Genomic DNA, 27,333 nt, shown 5'->3' on the forward strand with positions numbered 1-27,333 from the left:
TAGACAGTTGTGCGGCTGCTATACCCGAACACCTCATCTCATCACAACTAGGACGTTTCCATATTAGACACAGAGAAGGGCCCACGTCCCGGTGATTTTATCAGCTGTTACACCACATCTTAATTTCTAAGCAAAAACAGGCTGGGAGGGGCAGACTGAGAAGGCGAGGAGAACTATCACAACAAAACAGGTTAGTTACGCGCACTATTTTGAAGACTCCTTTTAATGTTTTCCATAGGTTGTTGTTGAGGGGGGGGAGGCTGGTGTTTTTTTCTGTTTGGTTAGTTGACTTCTTTATTTTTAAATAGTTTTGGGCTTTCGGGGATCTAATGTTTAAGAAGTTATAGTTCATCCCCTAGCTATCCCCTAAGCAACTGTTATTGGCCAGAAAAAATCTGACTCTTGTTCTTCTGTTCCAAACATGACCAAACTTAACATATATTAAAACAATCTTTGCAACATAGCTCCTGTTGGAGCAGAGGAGTTTGACTTTTTGGCACTCTTCTTTCTTTCTTTCTTTCTTTCTTTCTTTCTTTCTTTCTTTCTTTCTTTTTTTCTTTCTTTCTTTCTTTCCAGGTTGTCAGGTGTTTGAATGATCAAAAAGCAAAGTTGCCCTTTTACCTAGTAGGGCAGGAGCACACATGGCCAGGAAAGTATATTTTCAAAAGAAGCTCAAAGGAGGATTTTTGCAATGATCTAAAATAAATCTTAATGTAGATATTTAAATATAAAAGGGACTACTAATATTTCACGATATAGGAAAGCTTTATATATTGGTCTTCTACATTTAATGTATTAATTTAATCATCACAAAAGAACAGGCTCTGTGAATCTATGCCAGCCAGCAGAAAAACATAATTCAATTTCTCAAGTTTTTCAAATTTAAGCTAGTTATGCAAATCAGGTGCTGAACTAGCTTTGCAGAGCATGCTTTTTTATTTTGAATTAACATCTGTGAAAACAATTAGAAAGACCACGTTTTGTTCAAAAGTATCATCAGAAAGCTGCTGTTAAATAAATTACTTTTGAGGTTTCAACACATACAGCCTCTGAAGTGATTTACTACAGAAGCTTGCAGCTAAATTTGCTCTATGTTCGTTTCAAATGTAGCATACATTTTTGAAGAGGAGTTATTATAAAAAGTTACTTAATTGAAAGACTTAAAGAAATAATTATATTAAAAATCAGAATACAGAGGTTCTAAGCAGTTTTTTTCTTTAAGTCTACAATAATTAAAAAGACCCAAGAACAAACAAACCAATTTTGTCACAGAGAGTATACAAACAACAGAAGGAAAAGTAAACAGCCTATATTATTTTCCTTTAAACCAGCATACTATTAATTGACTAAAACTGATTCTCCTGAAATATGCAATGTAATTTGCATTAAACCTTTCCACAAGCATTGGAGTCTGCAAGAACACAAAGTAAATCTACAGGATCACTTTATTTTCCTGATGACTTTGAACAGGAGTTAAAAAAGAAAAAAAAAAAAAAAAGAGAGAATTCCATTAACACTGTAGCCAAAAGGATTATGTGCGCTGCTGTACTCTGGCTAAAGTTATCATACCAGAAAGAAATTCCTTTAATGCTAGATGGGAGCCTGTTCACAGCTCTGCTCCCAAAACTCTCCCCTCCCAGTTCAGAGCCGCAGCAACAGCATTCGGCACCGCACAGCCTTGTGCTACAGCCGTTCAAGAAGCCTCCTGTTTCTCAACAAGCCACCAGCCTCCTGCTCACAGAGCACAAAACAGGTCCGGTTTTAAAACCGAGCGTTCACACTCAAACCCCTCCAAATAAGTGAACTTCCCTTAATTCCCCTTTCTGTCAATAAAAGTTGCTTCCTCTTACATCTGCCCTCTGCAACATTCCTCCATTATACACACATCCTTTTATAGCAGTTGCTGGAACATGCCATAGCTCTGACTAGCTGAAAGTAATCTTTGAAGAGTTACATTAAGTTTCCATTCCCACTAACTCCCTCTGGTTATTGGGGGGGGGGGGGGGAGCTGAAACAAGCCTTTACAAGTCTCAATCAATAAACCAGAACTTACCTTCTATTTTTCTCCATGTATTCCATTACAAGTTGGTTTTGGTTTTTTTTTTTTTTAATAGTTGTTTGTTTTTTTTTAAATCTGCCTGCTGGAAGTGGTGGTTGTTCGCTCCCAGCCACCACCTCCTCCACGGGGACGGGAGCGGGCAACGGCGGCGCAGGTGAACACCGCGACACAGAGCAAAGGTCGGCCCCGCAGCGCCCAGGCTCTGCTTTCAGGATCAACCCGCCAAGCTGACTGCATCGGGAGGACGGATACGCAGTCCCCGTTAGGGCCACTCACCTCCTCAGCCAAAGGGCTGACGCGTGTGTGGCAGCGCAGGCTAGCATCAAGTGAAAAGCGTGCGCATGGCGCTCTTGGGAAAGGTTTCACTGCCGCAGGCTGCAGCAATTGCTCATTTGGCTGCAGAGAAAGGGAGTGAAAAGTTGTTCATCCACAGCCTTAATCAATAGGCCGCTCCTCGTTATTTTTATTGCAATTCACCTTTAAATCCATTCCTTGAAAACGCAACTGAGACGCAAGAAAATGGCTTGCTGACATTCTTAAAACAATCAAGGGTGGGGTGGCTGACACCCCAGAGGGCCGTGCTGCCATCCAGCGTGACCTGGACAGGCTGGAGAGCTGGGCAGAGAAGAACCTAATGAGGTTCAACAAAAGCAAGTGCAAGGTCCTGCACCTGGGGAGGAAGAATGCTAGGCACCAGTATAGGTTAGGGGCGGACCTGCTGGGAAGTAGCTCTGAGGAGAAGGATCTGGGGGTCGTGGTAGACAGTAAATTATCCATGGCCCAGCAATGTGCCCTTGTTGCCAAAAAGGCCAATGGAATCCTGGGCTGCATAGGGAAGAGTGTGGCCAGTAGGTCGAGGGAGGTCATTCTCCCACTCTACTCTGCACTGGTGAGGCCACAACTGGAATACTGTGTCCAGTTCTGGGCTCCCCAGTTCAAGAGGGACAGGGAACTGCTGGAGCGAGTCCAGCGAAGAGCAACTCAGATGATTAAGGGCTTGGAGCATCTCCCTTATGAGGAAAGGCTGAGAGCGCTGGGACTCTTTAGCCTGGAGAAGAGAAGGCTGAGGGGAGACCTTATTATGGCGTACAAGTATCTAAAGGGTGGGCTGAAGGAGGATGGAGCCAGGCTCTTTTCAATGGTTCCCAGTGACAGGACGAGGGGCAATGGGCACAAGTTAGAACACAGGAAGTTCCGTTCAAATACACGGAAACAGTTCTTTACGGTGAGGGTGACAGAGCACTGGCACAGGCTGCCCAGGGAGGGGGTGGAGTCCCCTTCTCTGGAGATTTTCAAGACCCGCCTGGATGCAGTCCTGAGTAATGTGCTCTGGGCAATCCTGCTTTAGCAGGGGAGTGGGACTAGATGATCTCTAGAGGTCCCTTCCAACTCTGAAGACTGATTCTGTGATTCTGTGAAGTTAACTCAACAGTTCCTGAATGAGTCTGCCTGATACCTACTAGAAATCACTACCAATGGAATAGGAATGACCCAGTCTATGTCAGAAAAGGGACAGAAGAAAAGTTTTCAAGGCTACATTTTTTCTAGTACCAGAATCGCACAGGTCACATGGTTGGAAAATCATATTTTTGAAATGGCTGTTGTACTTTTTTAAGACAGAGCTGGTTTTAGGAGCTGCCTTTTTGCTCTTCTGTCTTTTTTTTTCCCTGCTGTTCTGCAGGTACAGTAACTAAGTAGTAAATTAGATTTTTCAATCTTTATATCCTTGGAGAACCATTATTTCTCCATTGTTTGGAGAAACGGTACCAAAATAGATAAAAATTAGATAACGAGTGGGTATTGCTTTAAGAACTGGAACTTTTCAATCAAATCAGCAAACATTGGTCAGCAAAACTACTGATCACGGGACAGTAACAAATTGGTACCCAACATATTGGGCCAAGCTTGAACACCATGTAACAGTTAGGATCTCAAGAATTATACTAAAACTTAGTTCTGTCCCATCACAAGAGAGCTAAATTCCGATTTTAATAAACACCTTGTGCAGCAATTTGCATTATGCAGCACCCACCCCTTGCTGAGAGTGGCTGGAGTACAGCGGTTTAGAGAGGGGAATGACTGTCACGGCCTCTTCTCAGTTTTTTGCCCAAACATCACGACTATTTAATTAGCTGGATGTAATTATGACATGATCAGAGGCGAAAAGCTGTCTCTTTCCTTATGGGAGATTGCATATAGAATTTTGCAATTACAGTAGATTTTTTTTTTTTTTTTTAATCAGTAATGGTGTAATTTGCTGTTGCTTCTGGCTTGGGTTGTTTGTCTCTTGCAGGAGTAGAATTTTAAGTTCATGCCTTTTCTAATTAAAATCCTCAAAGGGATAGGAATGCAGAAATTGGCATTTGGTGGAAGTCTCATTTTATCTGCTTCTTACAAATACAAGAAGCAAAGCAAAGTGTGATACAGTAACAAAGGTATTTGAAAAATTCTGGTTACAACATTCTATTGTAAGTACCTACGACCTTTTCTTAGAGATAAAGGGTTGCTTTCTCTCCTGAGAAATACCTACTGAAATGACTCTGGCTGCGACCGTAACAATAAACACTGGTGTGTGTGCATATATATTTATATATAGTCACCATCTTATCCTTAGTTTAGCATGCTTCACAGAGTACACAACTTCCTCTTGGCTACAGCGAGAGCAATTCAAACCTTCGGGCTTCATTGTTCCTGTTTATAGCCCTTCCGATCCACCGAGGGCATTAAACTGTTTATCTTCAGATCCTTGTAACGTCAACATAAGTGTCTTCTCAACAACTTGCTGCTCTGTTTAAGCCTTAGTCTCTTCAAACGTACGTAGCATGAGTCTGCGCTGGGCTAAATGAAGCATAGATACAGAACTGGCTTCACAGCTCTTCTTAACCTAATCTTTCCATCTGTTTATGTGATCCGTGTTCAGTAGGCAAAGGAAAAGTCATAGTTATCCTTGCAACTCCACTAGTCCTGCTGCAGCTTCTAATTTTCCTTTGTCCCTTTCCTGACAGTTGGATGAAGGCCTGATAAGTACCCGGATTATTTTCTTAAGGATGGCGGGTGTATGAGATACAGGAGAGAGAATAAAGTCAATGATGTTGGGAAAAAAACCCTTTATCGCATAACTTGCAATTTCCAGCCAGTATCATTTTAGCTAGATTCATATGAAGTACTATTGGGAAAATCGTCTCCAAGCTGAGTTCTAAACTCTGCTGTACTCCCCAGCTGACAGTGTTTGTTTGCCTAGCAATTTCTAACTACCCGTACCTGTGGAAAATGTAGGTACAACATTTTCACACTATTTCTAAATGAAGAAATGTAGTAAATAATTATAGAGGTTCTTTATAAATATAAAATATTTTTCCTTTTCATCTGTCTCCATAAAATGTACATTTCCCATTAAAAATGGTGGTGGCTTTACAGATGTGAAGGAAGCTTTAACCATTAATTCAGAAGCGAAGGAATAGTCTTCCAACTTCATTTTCACAATTCCTTCAAATTAAAAACCCTGTCACAACTTTGAATCTTTATTCTTCTTTCATCCCCCTTCCTTCATTCACAGGGAAGATAAAAACAAGTATAATAATTATTCATTGCAGTGAGAAGTGTCCCAGAATTTGCTGCATTTGCATAAATGGACGTATAATTCTCTGCAAACAGACAATGTTCTTTTTGTATAAACTCGAACAAATACTTGGCATTACTCACCACAGAATATTGGACTGGTGGTAATTATAATTGGAAGTAAGCATTAACGAATACGGTGACTGGAGGTACGCTAGAACCTGTAAGCATCGGTAATGGGCATGCTGGCCTGTAGCCAGCTGCCATCGACACCCTGTTGTGGGCAGATGTTGACTGAAAGGATGCGGAACCGTTCTGCTGCCCTGTGCACTGCTGATGTGCAATGGATGAAATGGAAGGAAAAAATGAAAGAGAATAATAATTTGGAGAGTAGAAGTGGTGAATCACGTGGACAAAACAAACTCAAAGAATAGCCCATGTAGGGTAACAGTGTACCTCATTAAAACGCCATAGGCACAATTATTATGCAGAAAATTGGGAATGTATTTTTGTCCCTAATTGAATATAAACAACGAAATGTATACAGCTGTTATTGCATTATTCAAAAAGTATGTAAACACACAGTATGAGCACCAGAGCTCAAAGGAATCTGCCCAGTTATCAGCTATGGGAATGGAGACTGAAGGCTGGGAAGCTGCTCATGTGCCCAGTGCGTTCTCTGCTAATCCCCATAACACTGGGATCTGAAAGAAGAACCATGCCAATTAGCTAGATCCATCATTTCGCATAGGCATACGGAAGGTGAAATATGGGGAAAGTAATAATGCAGAATATTAACTGCAGAATGTGCAGCAGTCAGATTCGCTCATAACAATGAAATGGAGAAACCCTAGCAGGAATGTAGCATGACGCTTCAGACAAACAGGCTCCTCAGAAGTTACGGCCCCTCTGGCAAGTATGCGTGCACTGCCTATCTTACACATTTCACGGTGGAAAAGAAATAAGAACAAAAAAGATAATCACACATTAGATTTATGTTTAAAGAGAAACAGACAGTAATATAGATGTGGAATAACCAGCTTTGTTTGGCTACTTACTTATTCAGATAACAAAGAAGAAGAAAGGATAAAGCAAAATATATAGAAACAACTTAGGCGGTAACTGACTTTGAAATTCCCTCTTCAACTGTGGGGCAAAACACACACTGCTAGAATTTCAATTCAGCAGCAGCTTTCACCTTCAAAGAGCTTTACAATTACTTGGTAACTTTGACTTTTCTGTAATCATGAGAAAGGCTGTGAAAGATGACAGCTCTCCCCTTCAGAACTTCAGAGAATTAAAACCCCAAGTTAAAATCATTACATATTAGAAAATGCAGCCTATTCTAGCTTTAGAAAATGTTGTGCTCGTGTTTCCTATCATAGAAAACTCCTTTTTTCACTTCCTCCACCCACCCCTTTAATGAAAAAAAAAGAAAGCAAATATGTCCTGGTAAGTAGCATAATTCTAGTAGATGGAAGACCGTGATAAAAAACAGTCATGACAGTTAATAATAATCTTGTAATGTAAAGTCACTTTGGGAGCTGGTCTCCCAGTTAACCGTACAAACCCCCAGAGCAGCATGGACGAGGCTGGGCTGCAGAGCTGGAACGCTGGGTGCGCTCACACCCCTTCACACCGACTGCCTGCCTCACGCTGCCAAATGTTTGAGATAGCAGATAGCTTTGTTGGTCCTGGTCAGCTTGGTTCCCTTTATAAGTGGGGCTTTATAAGCTGACATCTCAGCCCAGACTATCAGCCCTATCAAGGGCTGAGGAAGCACACAGATACCTCAGTCTCTATGAAACTATGAGTCTGGGCCGCATCAAAAGCAGCGTGGCCAGCAGGGCAAGGGGATTCTGCCCCTCTGCTCTGCTCTCGTGAGACCCCACCTGGAGTACTGTGTCCAGCTCTGTGGCCACCAACATAGGAAAGACATGGACCTGTTGGAGCAGGTCCAGAGGAGGGCCACAAAAATGATCAGAGGGCTGGAGCACCTCTCCTATGAGGACAGGCTGAGGGAGTTGGGGGTGTTCAGCCTGGAGAAGAGAAGGCTCCGAGGAGACCTTAGAGCCCCTTCCAGTACCTAAAGGGGCTACAGGAGAGCTGGGGAGGGACTCTTGATCAGGGACTGGAGCAATAAGACGAGGGGAAACAGTTTTAAACTGAAAGAGGGGAGATTTAGATTAGATATTTGGAAGAAATTCTTGACTCTGAGGGTGGTGAAACACTGGAACAGGTCTCACACAACAGAGAAGCTGTGGCTGCACCATCCCTGGAAGTGTTGAAGGCCAGGTTGGACGGGGCTTGGAGCAACCATGTCTGGTGGGAGGTGTCCCTGCCCAGGGCAGGGGGGGTGGAACTAGATGGTCTTTAAGGTCCCTTCCAACCCAAACCATTCTATGATTCTATATGATTTACTTTTTATTGCAGCCATGTAGATGATGATTAAACATTTGGCTGTCCAGAAAAGTCAGGGAAAAGCCTAAGGGCAGTCCTTGCCATTCCTCTATACTACCCAGTGCGTTTGGATGGATGAAGAAAGATGTGTCTATTAGGGCAGCACGATGGCTGAGGCCTTCTAGAGTTCCATAAATGGTAGTACTTTTCATAGCTTCCCATTAAAGAATACTCCTTGACTTCCCCTGTATTTTCCCTGCTAAAGGCTGGATCTCAAGGGCCAAAGTGGGTCAAAATATCTGTTCTTCTAGATTGTTTCTTTTTCAATTTAAACACATTTTGCTTCATGTGGAGTTTTGCTTTTCAAGGAAAATGCATCTTAAAAATAGCTTCTATTTAATTCAGCATAAGCCCAACAAGCTGTGCCACTGACAGAGACCCTTGTTTGAAGCAAGCTTTGCCATTCTACTAGGGCAGGGCACAAACCTAAAATTTCTCAGCAGTTTGGACTTTGTGCACTGTTAGAGCAAGACAGAATGTGGTTAGTATATATAAAATCACATGGTTAAATATACTGCTGGCCCAAGCCTCATTTTATTTAATTATTATCTTCACTCATTTCTACTAAATTTCGATCATATTTTCCTCAGAGGTCTTTACAAGACGTATTGGGTATTTACTTTTTCTCTAAGCGCATAGTAGCACATTTATTCCACAGATCTTCCCTTTTATTAAATGAGTTCTAAACTTAGCACAGGCTCTCCTATGTTTAATGCAAACCATGCGTACAGGATCCAGATGACTCAGCTGAGAGATAGAACTGGGCAATGGTGTTCTCTGATAAATACATAAACAAAAACAACAACTCATGTCAATTGGTACCGAGTATAAGAACAACACCCACTGAGCTATTTTAATTGTGTTAGAGTTGGAAGGAAAGGCAGCACGCAAAGAGGGTCAAATACAGGCCGTTTCTCTAAAGCAGAGATTGCTACCAAAGAAAAAAGTTAAAAAAAAACAGATTTTTTTTTACGACTTGCTGAAAACTTAAATGTAGCTGCCTTGTGAATTTGCAGTCAGTGTCAAAAAAACAAAAGCCAGAAGCAGATGTGTAAGAAAAAGAGCAGCCAAGCTTGATGCTAACATTTTGAAATGCAAACCATGCAAACCAGTTTCATCATCCACTACCTGCTGTGTTCCTTGGCTTGGTGGTATAAGGATGACTTTATTTGCATTGGGAACTTCTGACTAAAAATGAACATATTTAAATGTTTCAGTGGCTATATGAATTTTCAGGATTCATTAAGCAATGCTTTTTCAATAGCTGTTCAGCAGATAAAGCGGCTTTTAAATTTTTATTACTACTTCTTGTTATTTCTCTGTTAAAAGTGACTTTTAAAGGAATTTGGTTTTCTAGCATTTATTTTGTTTTGCTTTGGGTTTTTTTGGGGGGGTTGAAGGGTGGTTTGGTTTGGTTTGGTTTTGTACAGTCTGAAAAGGAGACCAGAAGCTCACTTTCCTTATTAGAAAATAAGAGCTTTTTGCATTTCTTAACAAATTCAATAACTTTTAAGTAAAGTCTTCTCAGCCTCAGGAGGACTCCTGAAGAAATGTATTTGACTTTCAAAAACTTCCTAAGTCAAAGTTGTACACATCGGCTAAGAAATTCTCATTACTTAGTTGTAGGAATTAATACGTTCCCCTCTTCCCAACCCATGAAGAGTTGTGACCAATTCTGGGGCTAACAATACAACCTGTCCTGAACAACCAAGAATTATAGAAGATTTTTCTTCTAAAAAAATCTTTATGAAAACATCTGGCTAACTTGTGATAGTGATTCCCTTGAGAGTGGCCACTTTGCAATGCACAAGATAGAGCAGATCTCTATTGGGTATTTACTGTACTGGGTAATAGTAAAGTAAATACCCAATACCACCTGAGGTGGAAGGAAAATGAACCCTAATGCATTTTATCATCTGCCATAACACAAGGAAGAAGAGAGGATGAAACATGTCCTGGTATTTTAAATGTTGAAATTAATAAGTTACAACTTTTATTCAAACTAATATCAACATACTAACTTCTAATGTAATTGTACGCAACTAGCCATACCATATGGGTTTTCTTCACTTCCAAGAACTTAAAAATAAATCACCAAACACGAACATGCATTAGCACAGCACCCTTCTAAAATGGGTGTAAATTTCTGGATCAGCACACACATGTTGCAAGGGCATTTCTGAACAAGGAGGAGCTACCGTGTGTCAGGGCTCTGAGGGCACCATAGGCATTGCCTGGCTCCCAGTGCCTCTCCCGTGGCCCGGGACCCCGTTTCAGTTCCCCCAGGAACCTCATCTCCAGCGATGCCATAGGATGTTGGTCTCCTGCTCCACCACAGCCATCTGCCATGCTGAGCTGGCCTGACCCACGGACTGACATGCTGGACCTGTCGTCGCCCGTCCCTCTCCTCAGGGACGTGCCTGATGCCCGGGGCTGGGGCTGTCCCTGGTTGCCCCCTGGCTGCCCTGGTCCCTGGCTGGGGAGGTGGGATGAGCCAGACCTGCTCACCCCGTGGGGATCCTCTGCAGCTCCCGTCCCCCAGGGAGCAATCACCCACTCAGTGACCTCATGCTATGTAGCAAAGAAAAAACTAAACAAACACAAAGGTGCCTTCAATTACTATTAATGACACTTAAATATGAGTGTAACTGGGAGCAGAAGATAAATGTGGGGTAAACAGCCCGTGAAAACAATTTCTGTAAGGTTTGCTCCAGGCTAGTAGGGAAGGGAAATGCAATCACGCTGTCAGACTCACCTGATTTTCTGCACTACTGTTCTCATTGCCCATTTTGATGCTGACGTCCAGTATCACACAGCAATTAAAGACAGATCACTGGAAGAAAAGAAAAAGCTCTAAGCCTTCCATTAAAAAAAATAAGTAAAAAGGAAATTTTGGAGGAACGTCACCTCAGGCACCCTATCAGCTGCACCACCTGATATTCAGTCTTTTTAAAAAAGATTTAAAATGATTTTAAGTCATAAATCAGGGGACAAGAACCTCTAATGCTTTTATTTCATAATGTCTCTCTGCTGTCTTGCCTCCACTGGCTCCACTTAACGCTGAAAGACGCTCCTTGAAACTCAGCTTTATTACTCTGTTTCTGGATTATTCCATGTCATCTGAGCAGAAGGGCATTTTCCTTGCCAAAGTTACGTTGGATGGACAGCCCATTCGAAAGCCTTATTGTTTTAACTGTATTCAAAACACATGTATGTCTTGGAGATCCTGGACTGATCTGCACGCTCACGCTGTCGGAACCACAATGTTAAACCTGACCATTACCGTCACAGAAACAATTTTCCATATATGCATTCAGCTTTAATAAAGAGTAAGTGGATTTCTTATCCTTATCACCGGAGTCATACCCTGCTTTTCTTAGGCATTATTCTGCTTACAATTTTATGATCTAACCACATCTTCTTTACACTTAACAGGATCTGCCTGCCTTAATTACTATTGTTTTTATACAAGTTCAACTGCAATAATTTAATTTCAAAAAAATCCTGAGCATTAGAACTCTAACCGGCAGCTCTGGAATTAGTGTCTCTCCAGGCATCATTCATTTCTGTATTTTTTTGAAAAGGATACTCAATAGTAAATGTACACAGTAGAGATTCACTTATAGATATTTACGTCTTGCTCTAGAGATTTTATTTTGGAGCACAAGAATTTAAATTCACTGTATTTACTGTATTATTGGATAGGTGATAATTACACACCCTCTTCAATTTTTTTTTTTCCAAAGAACGTGAGATTGGTCTGTGGTATATGTCAAGAAAAGCTCCATTAAAGTCAAGCTGTAAAAGAAAGATTACAGTTTGTTAGCCAAGGAAACCATATAAGCTCTTAAGGAATGTTATTACTTATTACTGCAGTACACTTTTTTAAACTTGAAAGATTATTTTTCCTCACAGGAGGCTTGGAGAGAGAGAGAAGTTCAGTATTATGCTTTTAAGCTATGCTCTGTTTAAACCTGAGTGTCTTCAGGGGATATATTGGTGCTTGAACTTGCTCCTGTTGAAATCCCGGGGACCAGGACTGCACTTTTAGTGATTAATTAGCAACACTATGTTTTATCATCTGCTGAGATTACTGCCAAATCCTATACTGTTTTAAAATAGCACTGAACTAAATTAAAGACTGTAGGTAATAGTTTCAAAATCACTGTTCCCCAATATGAAGTACTCCATCATAAACTAGTGTGCACAACCTAATTTTTTCAAGCCCGGCTCAGTGAAATGTTCCAAGACAAGTTAAGATAATAGTATTCTAAGTATGTATTGATATAAGAAAACATTGTCACACTGTTACAGCAGCTAACTAAGGTTTCAATGGACAGGAGAGAAATAATAATTCTGCTATAGCAATATGCTTCCCTCAACAGCCAGCACATTTCCTAGGACTGAATATATTGGCATTTCTGTGCCACTGACCTAACGAGCTTTTATCTTCCCAGCGCTTTTTCTGTTTCCACAAACACCAGGAAATTTAAAGCTCTCAAAACTGTCCCCTCACGAGCACTTCCACTAATAACATACATGGGGAATGAATGAAACTCTCCGAGTCCCCATGGAGTTGTTTGGTTTATTGGTGTGGGGTCTTGTATATCAGTTGTGGAAAATGCAAATTTTGCTCATCGAATTCTTAATAGATTAGCTAGTATATGATATAATGTTGCTCTATTTTAGAGTAAATTCACTCCAGTGCATAATATACCCTCAATGCTTCTGCACCAGCTCAGCAATACTGTTAAGAACAGCAATTGCTAATAGAGGACAAATTTGTAATATTCAGTTGAAAGAAAAAATACTTTATTTACAGCTTTTTATTCAAATGTACAGGAATCAAAATAGAAAATTACAAAAGCACAGCAAAAGCGCTAGCTATCACACATCTCTACTAACATATCATATCGTGCTGTCTACTTACTCTTTTCTTTCCCTAGACTATGAAATTTCGCAATTGTCACACAATTGTCACATTACCATCTGCTTAATAATGAAGATAAATGTCATAAATAGGGAATAAAGTAATTTTAGAGTCTCTAATAATGAGACAAGTGATAATAATAATGCGTGAATTACATTGCAGAGTAACTAAGATAATTTTTCAGATTACAATGTTATTGTAATCCTTTTTACATACATTATTTCTAAAACATTTTCTCAATGCACAAGCATTACTTAGGTTGCAAACTACAAGCGCTTTATCATATGTATAGAATTTCAAATGAACATTAAAAACATGCTAAAAAATCCATTCATTAAATAAACATAGGTTAACCAAAAGATAATCTTGTCTTTCTGTACTATCTTTTGCAATTTACATGTCATTATTACAATTATTTTAACGCTACATATCTCAAAAATTGTTCACTGGTACCAAATTGGTCTGATCAGCTTTTAGAAACTTTTGTACATGTACAGTAAAACAATGGCTTTCCTGAAAGCGAACAAGCAAGAGAATGTTTAACGTTACACTTACATTCCAGGATTAATCTGGCAGGTTTGGATTCACCGACCCTTTTAGAGCATATCTTCAAACCATTCCTTCCATCTTCACCTCACAAGTTTTCACCTTATTTTCCTCCTACCTCTCCTCAGACTGACATGAAATGTAGGCTTTCTTTCGGGGACCCACCTTCATAACCTGCTGAACAACCAACTTGCCTCCACCCCAGGCGAAAAAGAAAACAAGTTATACTTCCTCCACCCGGGCCTCCCCCTGCTCCTGGGAGACAGCTATGGCTCTGCGTGTTGTAAATTTAAGTACTAATGTTTTTCAGAAAAGCGACCCCAGAGAAAATGGATTTTGGTTAAAACATACTTCACTTCCAGTGTTTCTTGGCTTATGGTGCAAGCAGTGCTTCTAGCACCACAAAAATTGTTCAGTGAAACAGTATCAGAAATACACTGAAGTCACGCAGGTGTGTTCAAGGAAAAAATAGTTTGGGGGGAATATCTATTCAGCATTTTGCTTTCAAGTTTGTTTATGTGTTTAAGTTTGTCTTTCATTTTCTCATATTATTCTTAAAAGCTCTCAGAAATACCTGCTAACAAATGTTGATGTTCCTATTCAGGTTAGGCTAAAATCATTTCCCATTTAATCATCCTGAAGGGTGGAGACATGACAAAAACCCTTTGAAATGTGATGTTGCAAGAAGTTCTGGTTTATGGGTGAGCTAATTGTTATTATGAATGCTCATTGTCCGTTCCAGCAATGATTCCACAAAGGGGTGCTCAGAAAGACAGCTGATAACAAAACACAGTGTATTTTTCATTAGTGGCAACTCCAAGTGATTAACAAGTTTCTGTAAACACCGGTGGTGCTTCTTAGTGCCACACAAAGGAATTGTCAACTGTTTACTGCACCTTGAAGAGCTGCTAGGCAGCCTTTCTGACTCTAGCATGGAAAATTCCTACCTGAGAAGAGGCAGGGTTTCAGAGAGTAGCTACATGCTGGCTGCTGGCTTCCTGGGGTTGTTCCCTGTTCCACAGAGGCACTCGATCTACAAACATCTGCTTGAAAACATCGGGCGTGTGAAGAGCTGGAATGAACAGTTGCAAGATCAAGGACTGTATGAGTAGCCCTGCCTTTTTAAACTTTCTTTTTTTTTATGAAGTTGTTGATCCAGCAATCCAAGCCTCCAGCATTATTATACCACCTTAAGCCGCTGTTACTGATCAAAGAGGAATTCCACAGATCAGAAATAAATTACCAGTATTCTCTGAGCTTTTTCAGGTTATAAAGTACATATGAGTGGGTTCGGTGGCATGTGGGTAATACAATATGTCAAATAAATCTGTGCTAACTCTAAGAGTTCAAGATGGAAAAGATCCATAGTAAAGCTTAAAAAATAAAAGATGTGAAAGTGGTTGTCACTGGTCTCCCCAGCCTACTTCAGAATCCAGAAAAGCTGAAATTAATCAAACCGAAGTTTTAGTGTGCTCTTCCTTAGAAAACAAAATAGGGCCATTTACAATGAATAATTGAATTTTACAAATTCATTGCCTATAGACAACAAATTATGCAATGCTTTTGTTTAGGCTCTCTGCCATGAATTTAAGAACAGGGATCCTGTGGGAGCTCAGGAAAATACAAGCCTGGTAGTATATCCTCACTTCTGCTAGCTGCATTATTTCATCATAAACAGAAACTGAACTCATATTTGGTGCTATTCCATTTCTAAAGCTAAGGCCAGAAAATGCCACAAAGCGAAAGTGAAGATGCTGCCTTGCAAAAAAATCATCTGGCACAAACTTTAGGGAAAACAATCTGCTGATAGTTGAACATGATTCCTGATTGTATACTTTTATCAACACATATGCAAAGGAGAATCCCTCTGTTTGGCCAACCTTGTGTAAAGTTTGCAAAGCCACGCAGACAACTTCACTACTGCCAGAACCATGAGTCATGTGAAATGAGGGGAGAGACATACGTGCTAACAGACAGCAACCACGATCTCTGATCTCTGGACCTAGAACAACTCTGACAACACTGACATTCTATCTTTGGGTCAGTTTTCTGACCTGCTCTCATGTCTAAATTTGGATATACTCAGGTCCTCTCCCAGCTATCCCAAGCAACACTTATTCACTGCAAGTTGTTCCCACCTATGCACATGCTGCTCTTCTGTTCCGTTCCAGTATGAAGTCAAATCAGTTTGCGTAAGCCACTAACTGTGAGAGCATTCCTCATCCTCTGATGTCTCGATTTATTCTCTTTGATTTTATGATAGAACTGGTGGGAGAAGATGTACTCACATGGGCTGCTTTACTGTTATTTGCTGGAATTCCCCTGTGGTTCCTCATCCACGCTTCATGCTCATCCAGGGAGACTGCCTTTTCTTGATCAAAAGAGGATCTAACCCAGGAGGACTGGACGACTCACACTAGGGGAAAACACAGCTCAGACTTAAAGGTAAGCTATGCAGTGGGTTAATGAGTTAGGCATTTCATTAAGGTCCAAGTAATTTGTCATGAGTGATCAAATTTAATCCTAGTATATACAGTATTTGGTAAACTTACCAACCACACTCTACTCAGATGCGTTAGCTTCTTGTATACAGCATACATGCTACCTTAGGTATTTGTATAAGACAATTTAGTTTGAGCTCATTTTACTTTATGATATAAATACTACCAAAATATGACAAAATGGCTTTAAGTTCCTTACTTTCACATGATTGATACTACACATAAAGCATTGCAAAGCTCTGCTGAAGCACTGAGCATACCATTATGCACCAGCTATTCTTGTAGGTAAGAGAAGAAAGGGGAGGTGTTCAGAATTTCGCTCTTCTCTGATCTTGATGTAACTAATGCAAAATCATTCTTAGTTTCTGCATTAATATGAACAATATCGTAGAGATCTGCAAGAACAACCTATGATAGTTCTTCAGCCCTTATTTTCTCACAAGTCCTAACACAGCAAATATCAAGTTCTGGGAGGGAAAACATAATCCTATAATGAGAATTAGTAAACACGTAACAACTTAAAAGTGCACAACTTGATGGGAAAAATGTTGCTTAGCAACATCAGCAGCTGGATCTGCTGTAAAATCATGATGTTGCTTGGCAACAAAAAGCTGAGCTGGCCTTTTGTGCAAGTTGAGAAATGGTATTTTGCTGCCCTTCCCCCAAGATAACCAGAAATTGCCTACTGGGACCACACCACTGATATAGGGTAGGACCGAGGATTTAAAGGACGGTGAATGAGACAGCTCTTTGATGCAGCCCATCCTTGGCTGGGTATCTGCTAAGTATCTGCTACTGAGAAAAAAGATTTTTCTTTACAAAACAGATTAAGAAAGTTAAAAATTATTCTTCCCATTTCTGGCTAATTTTCAATCAGTATAACAACCTGGCCTGGAAAAATCTGATCTATGGCATGCTCCCATTGCTTCTAATGACGCCAGCGCAGCACTTTGGGGCACTGCTGTGCCACAGATGCCAGCGCACCGTGGAGGTCCAACTGGGGCACCAGAGGTGGTCAGGCTGCAAAATCACAATGATCAGGGAAGAAGGGAAAGGGAATTATTTTGCTACAGTGTGTAACCTGGAAAAAAACTTAGTCATCCAAAAGTGTTTTGGCTTCTGATGGGGTTCAACGTCTTCCTATAGCTAAGGTATTTGGAAAAGTCCTATTTGCTCTCACAGTAATGAAGTACTTAGTTACGGCAGTGGTAACAATTAAAGAAAATGTGAAGGCCTTATTTATACATAGTACCATCAGAAGTGATTTTAGAAAGTAGTGGGAGACATCAAGTACCTGCAACAGTTTACCTTTCATTTTAGTCTCTGTACGTAGCCCCTTCTCCCTCCTTCAGATCTTGTGGTCTAAACATGCATGGCACAAAAGGTGTAGAAAAAGACACATATTTCTTTGGATATTAATTGATTTGCCCAAGGTAAAAAAACCCCACCACGTGGCAGAACTAGGATGTCCACACTGGCTTCCTCAGCATGCTCTAGCTGCCAGATGATGCTGGAATTTGAGTTAATGTTGTTCAAACCTCCATCAGGAGGTGCCCTTCCTAAAGCAACACGGGGTGCTAACTGATTTTATTTTACATTCTATCTAGGAATATTTTCCCAGCTGAAAAAAAGAAGTCTGTCATTTCAGCTTTTAACAGAATTTTCATAATACTATACAGTTTAATGCAATAATTAGTAAAAGTGATTCTGGAAATCTTAGGTGTGATTCTGTTGCCTAAAAGATACATCTAGTGTCACACTGGACACCTTAGGGTATGCTGCTTGTCCTTTAACTGCCTCTCTGGAAAACATGGGTCTCAGATAAGTTTTTTGTTTTATCTGCCAGTCCCACGAGGATGTCACAGCCACCTCAGGGTGTCTAAAATGTTGCTCAATGCCTACATCTGTCGATCTGAATAATCTTTCTCTTGTGCACTGAGCATTAAATGTTTTGAGCACATGTATATTCCCTTTTCTTTGCATTGACTGCAGATGTCAATGTAATACAGAGGACCTAGCTTTTAAAAGTGATGCCAAAAGTATTTCATAAAATGAAAATGATCCAAAAAATCACATCCAAGTATTGGAGGATTTCTCCTTCCAAACCACATTTATACCAGCCGTTTTCCACCAGATTCCATATGCAGCACTTAAGTCAGTGGGAAGGCTGTTGATGCAGAGGAAACACGCAGCCCTGTGCAGTGGCATTGACTCTCTCTGTCCACATGCAGTATGTGGTTATGGAGAGCTGGATAAAGGCTTCGTATTTAAGTTCCTAACGCCACAACCAGCTAACAGGGCTTGGGACCTATAGGGGAGGCTGACCTACATAGCTCACCTGGTCAATCTGTGCCTATCATTGTGCAGGACTGCAAATTATTTCCTTATTATTATTGCCTGCCATTTCTAAACAGTTGATTATGATTTATGAAAAATATCTCACCCATACGTGTATTATGAGACATACATGACTGTATAATTCAGGTCCATAGCCATCTTGGCAGAGCGCATGTGTGTTTTCACACTCTAAATGCACACTCACCCACTTGAAATGAAGGATCCCTGCTCCTAAAGCTCAAAGATGAGGCAGGAATAATATTACTCTGACTTGCAGCAAAGTTTTGGAAGAAGTGGTGGGAGGTTTGGGGTGAAGGGTGGATTTTCAGAACCTGCTGGCTCTCTGCTCCCAGAGCTGGTCTGACAGAGCAGGTGTCCAGTCACAGCTATGGGGGTGGTGGGACACAACTCAGAGAGACAAAAATCCATATTATGTTGAGGTAGAAAAGGAGACAAGCAAGGTGGGGACCAGTTGGTTTAACATATAAAAAAGCATGGAAAGAATGTATCACAAGGTGAATTATTTCTTGCCTCTTTTCAGGTTCTTTCTCCTTGAAACTGTTTTCCTTGCTGTCCCCTCTGTAGTGTTTACCAGTTTCTTCTGTCCATGCATTCCCTTTTTTCTCCTCCCTTTGGCCAAGATACTCAGTGGACATACAAGGGAGAGTGAAAAGTTGCCGTAAGGTCTGGTTTTCTGAGAGCTGAGGAGAATGGCAGAGAAGAGGCAGGGCGTAAAGCTGCTCAGGAGGTAAGAGTCCTTCCTTCTTGTTCTCCTGTAGCTGTGGAGTGTGAACCAGCTGTCAGCAACTGTATCTCCCTAATTGCGGATGGCAGCAGTATTTCATCTCCTGCTTTCTTGGCCTGAGGTGTGTGTTGACATGTCAGAGTTGGCAGGTTGCAGCTGCTTTCTGGGCTTCGTGCTAACACACCCCTCGTGCCCACACAAACAAACATCGCAGGAGAGAAGGACTCGTTCTTCGGCTTCTATAAAGCCTCCAACTGAGACTTTCTTTGGGATGAGGGGTGGATGCTTATTGATTTTTTGTACTGGCCCAACACAGGTACATAATCACGTATACGCACACTCACATACATATACACACATGTATATATTAGATACTATGTATATATAAATGCATATGTCCTATACAAGTTATATCCTTCATCCTCAGTTAGAGACCATTTAGCCTGGAGCTGTTTTTCATAATCTCATGACAGTTGTTTGATCACTGGATGAGAATAAATTAGGTTATAAACTCATCTACTGAACATTTAGCAGTGAGCAATATTGTCACTCCAGGTGTGCTGTGTTTTATCAGTAGTGAGGGCAGGCTATGAAAACAAGTCTCTCAGGACACTTGCACCTCAAGACAACTTGATAACAGCCAGACCAAGGTTACGTTTCAGACTCTAGTCCAAACAATTATACGAGATCTTTGCAGGACTAACTCTGGGGACTGAGTCACTGACCACTGAAATAATTTTGTAGTCAAGATAGTGTTCATAAGGCCATGGATCACTGTTTACAAAGATGCTGAAGCTGGCTGAAAAAATACTTACTTTGAAATTAAACTGGTTGTTTCTTCAATCTTCTGCACCTTGAAAATAGTTATATTAAGTAAGCACAACACTTACATTCATGTACTGTAAATATTTAGGTATATAAGTTCTTCACTGATTCACAAAGCAGGATAACACTGCTGACATTTTACAAAAGAAGAAACTGAGGCACAGAGGGTTTGAGTGATTAGGCCATTAATATATTCTGTAATCCTGGACTAAGCAGGAAACTAGGACCAGTGTTCAGCCCCCAGAATATCAGTACAGAATGAAAATTATTACTTATTTGATTTGGGATTGCTGTTCAAAAAGAATAAGTTATGTTTTACATGGGATATGTACTGAATGAGGCACTTTTCTCAAGGATGTTACACTGATTTAGCCCTCCACAAAGAGACCCCATCACATGTCAAGGCTAATCAGGACCAAAATACTTCCTTAGGCTTATTTGTAAGGGCCAGCCAGGAACATTTTTGCGCACAGTAACATCACAGAGGTATCATTAAGGATATCATACATAAAGAAGGAAAGGAAAACAGTAAGGTTAAAATAATTTTTATGTGCTTTTTTTCCAAAGGATAATAATTGCATAATAATGTGAATGCTTCCTTACTGACATTAACATTGTTTCATCACTGTTATAATGTTTAAAATGAATGTAATGAATCAATGTTTAAGATTCTCATACATTATAAACCTATTTTCCCATAGACTCCTTTGATTCAATTAAGCAGGCATGCAAAACAAGATTGAGAAATCCGTTAAAGACAGTCCTTAAGGTTTTTGGGACGATCTGGTGACGATGAATCGTGCCTAAACTGCATTATCCTACTCTAAATTGGAGCTCTGGATGTTTGCTTTTGTGGTAGTGGCTTTTTAAAAAGATGATCTAATGTCATGTTGGTGGGAAGTGGTCCTAGTGATCCGTGGTGGTTGGTGGAGATAAAGTTACTAAGCTGCTCACTGTTGTTACAGGTGGCACAAGTCTTCATCCTTTTGACAGGGGTAAACCTAATCAGCTTCTCCTAACGACAGATTTAAACTCATATAACATATTGCCCTGTCCAGCTGGGTCTACACTATTTATATTCATGTTATCATTTTCCACTAATATAAACAATATCCGGTTTCAGAAGTTCACTCTTAATTTACAGGTATATTTTTCCATTTGCATTTCTTCATCATTAGTGAATATGTTAGACACAGGCTTTGCAGTACTTTAACTCAATCTCAGTTTTGATTTGGGGAATGTTCCCTGGAGACCAAGATCACAAAATAGTTGTTGTTATACAAAATTAGGCACTATATTTACATTTTTAAGCAGGGATTGTAATAGTGAATGAAAATTTGGGAAGAAAATCTTCAGAAATCACATGAAAATGGTTCTTAAAGATGTGAATTTCCCCTTTCATCTCAGTAAGATTTTTAACATCAAAATATAATTATATTTTTTGATCATTGGCTATAGTTATTTTGGTTTTGGTCATTACAACAGATGGAACTTGACAGATGAACAGATGAAATTTGATTTTGCAGTTGGTTTCTATTTATCTGCTATTTAGCTATTTGTCTACTGTCATTGAGCTGTTCTTTTCATCCCTAAGAAAATAACAAAAGGTAATAAAGTGAATGGAAATAAGCAACATTGCTCTAGTTCTCCTCCAGCAGCATCTATGATGTCAATAACCTTAGCACACAGTACTACCAGCGCAATCCAGTGACTGAATTAATCCATATAGACTCAAAAGTAAAAATGGTAATTCACTGGGGTGCAAAATCCCAAGAGTCGGCATCGATATCTTAGATGATGGCAAAAAAACAGTGCAATGGGAAAAGTAGCACTCGAGTTTTTAGCTTGACAGATCTTTCTTGAGATTTCATCTTTCAGATAGAAACATTACATGTTTATGCAAGCCTTATGACTCTCTCTTTTGGATATTAAAGATTCAAGTGCCTTGACTTGCTGGCAAAAAACCACCTTTGCCTGTTGGAGCAGGAGCTAATATTTAAAAGACTGCCTAGGCTGATGCTATATGCAGGTTCACAGATGGCAATTTTGTCACCCAGTTACATCGTTTTTAACTAATCACAAAGCACTCTGAGATATTAGTAAACAGAAAAACATAAAACTACTTTTAACATGAAACCGTGACAGAGTGTAGGGAACTGAGTATTAGCCACTAGTACTGAAAAAGTGCTTACTAACCATCTTTCAAGTCAATTGAATGAGTACAAAATAAGGCTTTCAATTGTTTGTTCAGTTTAAAGTTCGTGTATGATTGGAGTATATACAGTACCACCTTCCATAATAAATGGGCTAAAGTGAATCAAGATTGGTATCTTCTTGTATCCAGATGCGATTCTTTTGTTGTCGTATGAGCAAACTCTTAAGGGTTACTTGGTGAAGTCCTGTACATCTAGAAATTAATAATATTCTTCTCTGAAAAGTATGACAGCCTATAAGTTGAATCAAACTTCTTTAAACTTCAGATGTAAGAATAGAACTTGCCATAGAAAGATATGATGAGACTGTAGGATATATTAAAGCAAAAGGCTTAAGCACAGTTTCCAAAACTTTTGAAATCTTTTTACCCATAGAAATGGTTTAATAGTGTCGTGGTTTGAACATTGGTTTTGGGCTTGCAAGTCTTCATGCAGGGACTAAATATTGCATATATGACAATTAAGAAATGCTAAGGCTAGTTTATTAGAATGCAAGAATATCTCCATGCTCAATGCTCCTAACACATATCACCTTTTCATGTGAACAGTGCAATGAGTTAAGAGTCTACTAGAGAAACAGAAAAAACCCCAACACTTTATGTAGACCATGAATTTAAACCTCCTGCCCCTTTGCATCATGCAGAAATTTTCATATGGGTTTAATAAAACTGTGCAATGCTCCAAATTTGTGGGTAAAATCAGCTCTTTCTCATAAAGAAGGTGGTTAAGTATAATTTTTAGTTTACAGTTGGATGTAGTATGGAAACTGTGAGTAATAGACAATGTAACAAGTAGGCATGCAACTTATTCCAACAGTGAATAGTAATTACTACAGATTCAATTGTATCAATGGACTGTATATATAATATATAGACACAAACAGAAACATAAAACCAAAATCTCTATAGTCGAATGAAAAGCTTTTTTTCTAAGGATGAAAAATAGGTCAACAGCGCACATCGTACTAGGATAATAGTAAGAAAAGTGAAAGACAGCTATGTATAATACATCACACACATATCCCTCTGAAGCATTGGATGACTCACAGTCTATACCATGCTAAAAACAAAATGGAGCACATTAAAATCTAGGATTTGATACTCATGAACTGCTTTTTTTGTACTTTTTTCCCTTCCCTTACTGCAGCAATCTTTGTGCTTTTGGCTTCAACTGGGAGTTGCTCACCATGTTAGATTGTGTTAACATCAAAAATTGGTTTTGCACCAGAAGATCTAGACACATCCTCTTTGCCTCTTTTGGAGGACAAGTGAAAACCTGACATTGAACCTCAAGTGCAAGGAAATGGTGCTGTTTGGCTAACATTTCACAGAATCATAGAAAATAGGGCTGAGGGTCATATCCCTCCTCTATTTTAGTCTATATCTCCCCAAAATAGTTATATTTTTACAGGTCTGCTGGAGGAAGCACATTTTGGGAATGGGACAAAATGTTCTGAAATCATATATCCCAAAGAATTCCTTTGAAAATATATGCCATTTGGCCTAATTTGCTCAATTCCTCAGTCAGATCTATTCTGCAGAAACTGCTATAAGTGTTGGTTCACTAATAAAGTTTCCCGTTTTCTTTCATTGTCTCTAGCGAGGTTATCTTGTGGTCCTGCTTTCTTACAATTATACTAGTCCTGTTTCCTTCAAAAATATTTCTGTTGCAAATATGGCAACCGTTCAAATTAAAAAAAATTAGCACGATATCTATCACATTATGTTTTGTTAGCAAGAAAACACCCAATCAAGTTGCCATGAACCATTTAATCTTTTCTGATTACTTACACCCAGAAAAGTAGATTTCATCTGGGTAACAAAATAAATAATTCTTACCTTTTTTTATGTACAGTCCTATTACAGTCCTATAATTTTCCCTGCAGCACACTACTGCTTACACATGAAGCAAACAAACTTATCCTAATCCATTTGCAAGGATTCAGAGCTGGCTGAGTCTTGGGTTTGACCAAGAACCAAGAGTGCTAGCTGGATCATATGCTTGCTGTGAAACCAGAGAAGTAAATGAGTCTGTCAAGTCCTAACTAGACTTTTATGACAAATTTAATTTGGCAAGAATATACAGTTCAGTATTTTGTCAAACTTGCTGAGGCTTGTACATTCTGTATATGTCTTGACCAACTGATATATTTTCATAGTATCCTGCATTCAAGAGCTTCTAATGCAAACATACAAAAATTAAATCAAACTTTGTTTCACCATGCAATTTTTGGAAGCCAGTACTTAAAGAGGATTATGTCAAGAAAAATAAAAACTATAATCTGTGATGGCTGTACTCTTATACTGTCAGCAGGGCAATTTTTCAAATCATTCGTTTCTGCAACTGAATGTAGAATCAATTAACTGAATTTAAGCTATTCATTTAGCTTTAAGCCTAGATCATAGATGTAGGGTAGAATTTTACTCTTTTCGGACTTGTTATGGACTTAAGGGGTTTCTATAAACATTGTTCCACGTTGTTCCAGAAAACACCAAAGCTGATCTGAAAGTTTTCTGCAGCCTGCGTGGTGGCTCCCACCTCCCCCAGAATGAAGGCCCATCTTTCCAGAAAGAAGGTCCGTGGTCGGTATGAAAGCTTGGTTTGACTTCCCTCACTGAGAGAAGAACCACAGCACTGATTAAAAGCTGCCCAGTGTTACAGGTCAATCATTCTGTAGTACTGCCATAAAATCATAAAATACTGCCATTCTCTAATACTGCCATGAAAGATGATAGATATAAGAGAATTTTAAAGAAAGCTTCAAGTGATAAGAAAGGAATATCTGCAATATTCTTCAAAAATAACTTCCTCCCATCCAGCTCAATGGAAGTCGCCAATGAAGACAGAGGCCCTACCACAGCCTGCAGGAGGTTTCACAACCTGAACCTTCACAGAGATGTCTCCCCCTCGCCCACCCTCTGCTGCCTACTATGGAAGCTCTCCAAACTATTGCTTCTATTTCTGTTTGTATCATACTTGCTTTGTGTTGAGCCCCACAAAATAACATGTAAGCAATTTACAATGTAAATTATTTTTTGTATAAGGGGGAAATGGTCTGCTGGCATACCTGTGACTGTGAAGGATAAGGTTGGAACTGGGGGCATTTGTTTTATTTCATACATGTACAGCAGGTTTCTAACCCATCTCTTGGGCTGCGTAAAGTGGAAAAGGTCTACTCCTAGGTAGGTAATTAGCAGCTTGATCCTGAATAGTTAAATCACGAGAAAAAAAATCAAGCTATAAGCACTCTATTTTTGGATAAGATCAGATTTTGTATGAAATACCAACTTTATAATACAGGTAGAAGCCTGTCTGTCTGCCATTGTCATCCCATGTCTGTCAATATCACTGTCAGTTTCTGCCTGAAGATAAACCTATCTTTTTAAAGGCAGTTACTTGAAAAATAGTTTCCAAAGCATACAAAACATACCAAAATGTTGTGGTAATATAAACCCTGTTATTAAAAAAAATCCAAAAATAATTGGAGTGGCCATGGTCTTGCATGTTGACAACGTATTTCAACAGAATGTCATCAATGTTCAAAATAATAACATAATCAAATTCTTGTTAATCTCAAACTAGTGAAGTATTATTTTAATCTGATTAGTTCTCCAAGTGGGAAAGGCTAGAAGTGACTTCAACTACCTGAAGATCTATAAAAGGTTTGGGTCATCAGAGGCAATATTCTACCTACAGATGTTCAGTGTTGTGTTTTACAGCCTGAAGCAAACGTCATTATGCATGAAAGGACAAAACACTGTAGTCAGTTCTCACTTAAGAACATCGTCAAATGTCTGCATAATCTTTCTAGTGACAAGCCAGCTAATTTTATCTCTGAAATTCTGCATGAGAAACACACATTCTTCTTGTTACATGGCACCTTAAAATCAACAAGCAATCCTTTCTGAAACAAATCCTTAGAATTCCTTCTGAAAAAGAACAAGGGTGGAAGAGAGCCATATTTAAAAACTTCAGCATTTGCAAATAGCTATTACAGTCTGTAATGTTGTAACATGTTTTTAAAACAGCTATTTTAGGACATGCACACTTAATGATCAGTCTTTTGGTCTTAGAAAGATAGTGACTAAATAGACATCATCCTGTAGACTACTTTATAGGTTATGTGGATTGTAAAACAAGTTATACAAGAGACCATGAAACTACAGAACCTCAAAGGAGCCACTGTTTTTTTCTGGTAAGGAGAAAAGTTTCTTTTACTTGTAAGATACTCCCTTTGCCTTTTTGTAATGTCTAAAACATAATTAGCAAACTGGTTTGAGTCTAGACATTTCTAAATTTAAAGAACTAATAAAAAAATTACTTACCCAATTTTCCTCTAGACTAAAAATGAAAATGTACCACTCTGTCCCTGATTTTTATAACCTTCTGCACTCCTTCACTCCTAGCTGGTGTATGGATCCCCTTTCTCCCTGGATCACATGAAAGTGTTCTATTAATGTGAATTGGCTTCTGTTTGAGAACACTATGCTGGATAGCTATGAAGTGTAAGGAATCTGACCCAGGGAGCTGTCGGGCTATGACACATCAGTTCTTCACAGGAATTCTCAGTTGCTGGATGAGAATAACATAAGATAGGTCCTGTACGCTGGGTGCAGGCTGCTGTCATTGTTGTTAGTATACTGTTTGCTTAAGGCAGTGAGACAAGTTCCATGATACACCAATGTAACTGGCATTTTACCCTCTGGCTTTTCACTCCAGGACTGTAACTACTAAGTATCAGGCTGTCCCTCTCACCTGACTAACTTGGTAAGCTAAGTTTGGGAAAATGAATCAGTTTAGCATGTGACAAACAGATATAACCACAGCACGGCTAAAAGTGATAGTTGCCTTAAGAAAACCATTGCAAGTTAGCACTGCTCCACATATTTCATGAGCAATGGTTTGCTGGAGTTCAGAATAAACATTCAAAGTCTGGGAATGTTAGTAGATTACCTGGCAGGAGGGAGAGAAGGAAAAAGCAGAAGTCTCCTGCCTCCGTTCCATTCTTCATCCCTTTGCTTGTGTTCAGTCTTTTCTTTCCCACACCGTCAGAGAAGAGGGGAAGCAGCTCGTCTCTTCTCATGATGGTAAGATAGATCTTTCAGCCCACTTGTTTGAATGTAGTGGTTGAAGTTAGGGCGTTACATCTGTGAGCCTTT

General features: G+C 39.6%; 1 protein-coding gene across 2 annotated transcripts in view; it reads right to left on the reverse strand.

Moving 5' to 3' along the window:
• TACC2 (transforming acidic coiled-coil containing protein 2) overlaps positions 1-26,582 on the reverse strand; it is a 150,577-nt gene extending 123,995 nt beyond the window's left edge. Inside the window, exons 1-5 of one of the 2 annotated variants that reach the window (XM_082486492.1) lie at positions 26,500-26,582; positions 15,842-15,969; positions 14,501-14,625; positions 10,833-10,910; positions 9,206-9,265 (exon numbers count right to left, since the gene is read on the reverse strand). In XM_082486492.1, coding sequence (XP_082342618.1) covers positions 9,206-9,265; positions 10,833-10,865 — 93 coding nt within the window. In that variant the 5' untranslated portion in view covers positions 10,866-10,910; positions 14,501-14,625; positions 15,842-15,969; positions 26,500-26,582. The remainder of the gene's footprint in view (positions 1-9,205; positions 9,266-10,832; positions 10,911-14,500; positions 14,626-15,841; positions 15,970-26,499) is intronic. The other variant, XM_082486493.1, reaches the window with a different exon arrangement.
• Between the last annotated feature and the right edge of the window lie 751 nt (positions 26,583-27,333).

This window comes from Vanellus vanellus (assembly GCF_965231255.1).
Source record: "Vanellus vanellus genome assembly, chromosome: 7".
NCBI lineage: Eukaryota > Metazoa > Chordata > Aves > Charadriiformes > Charadriidae > Vanellus > Vanellus vanellus.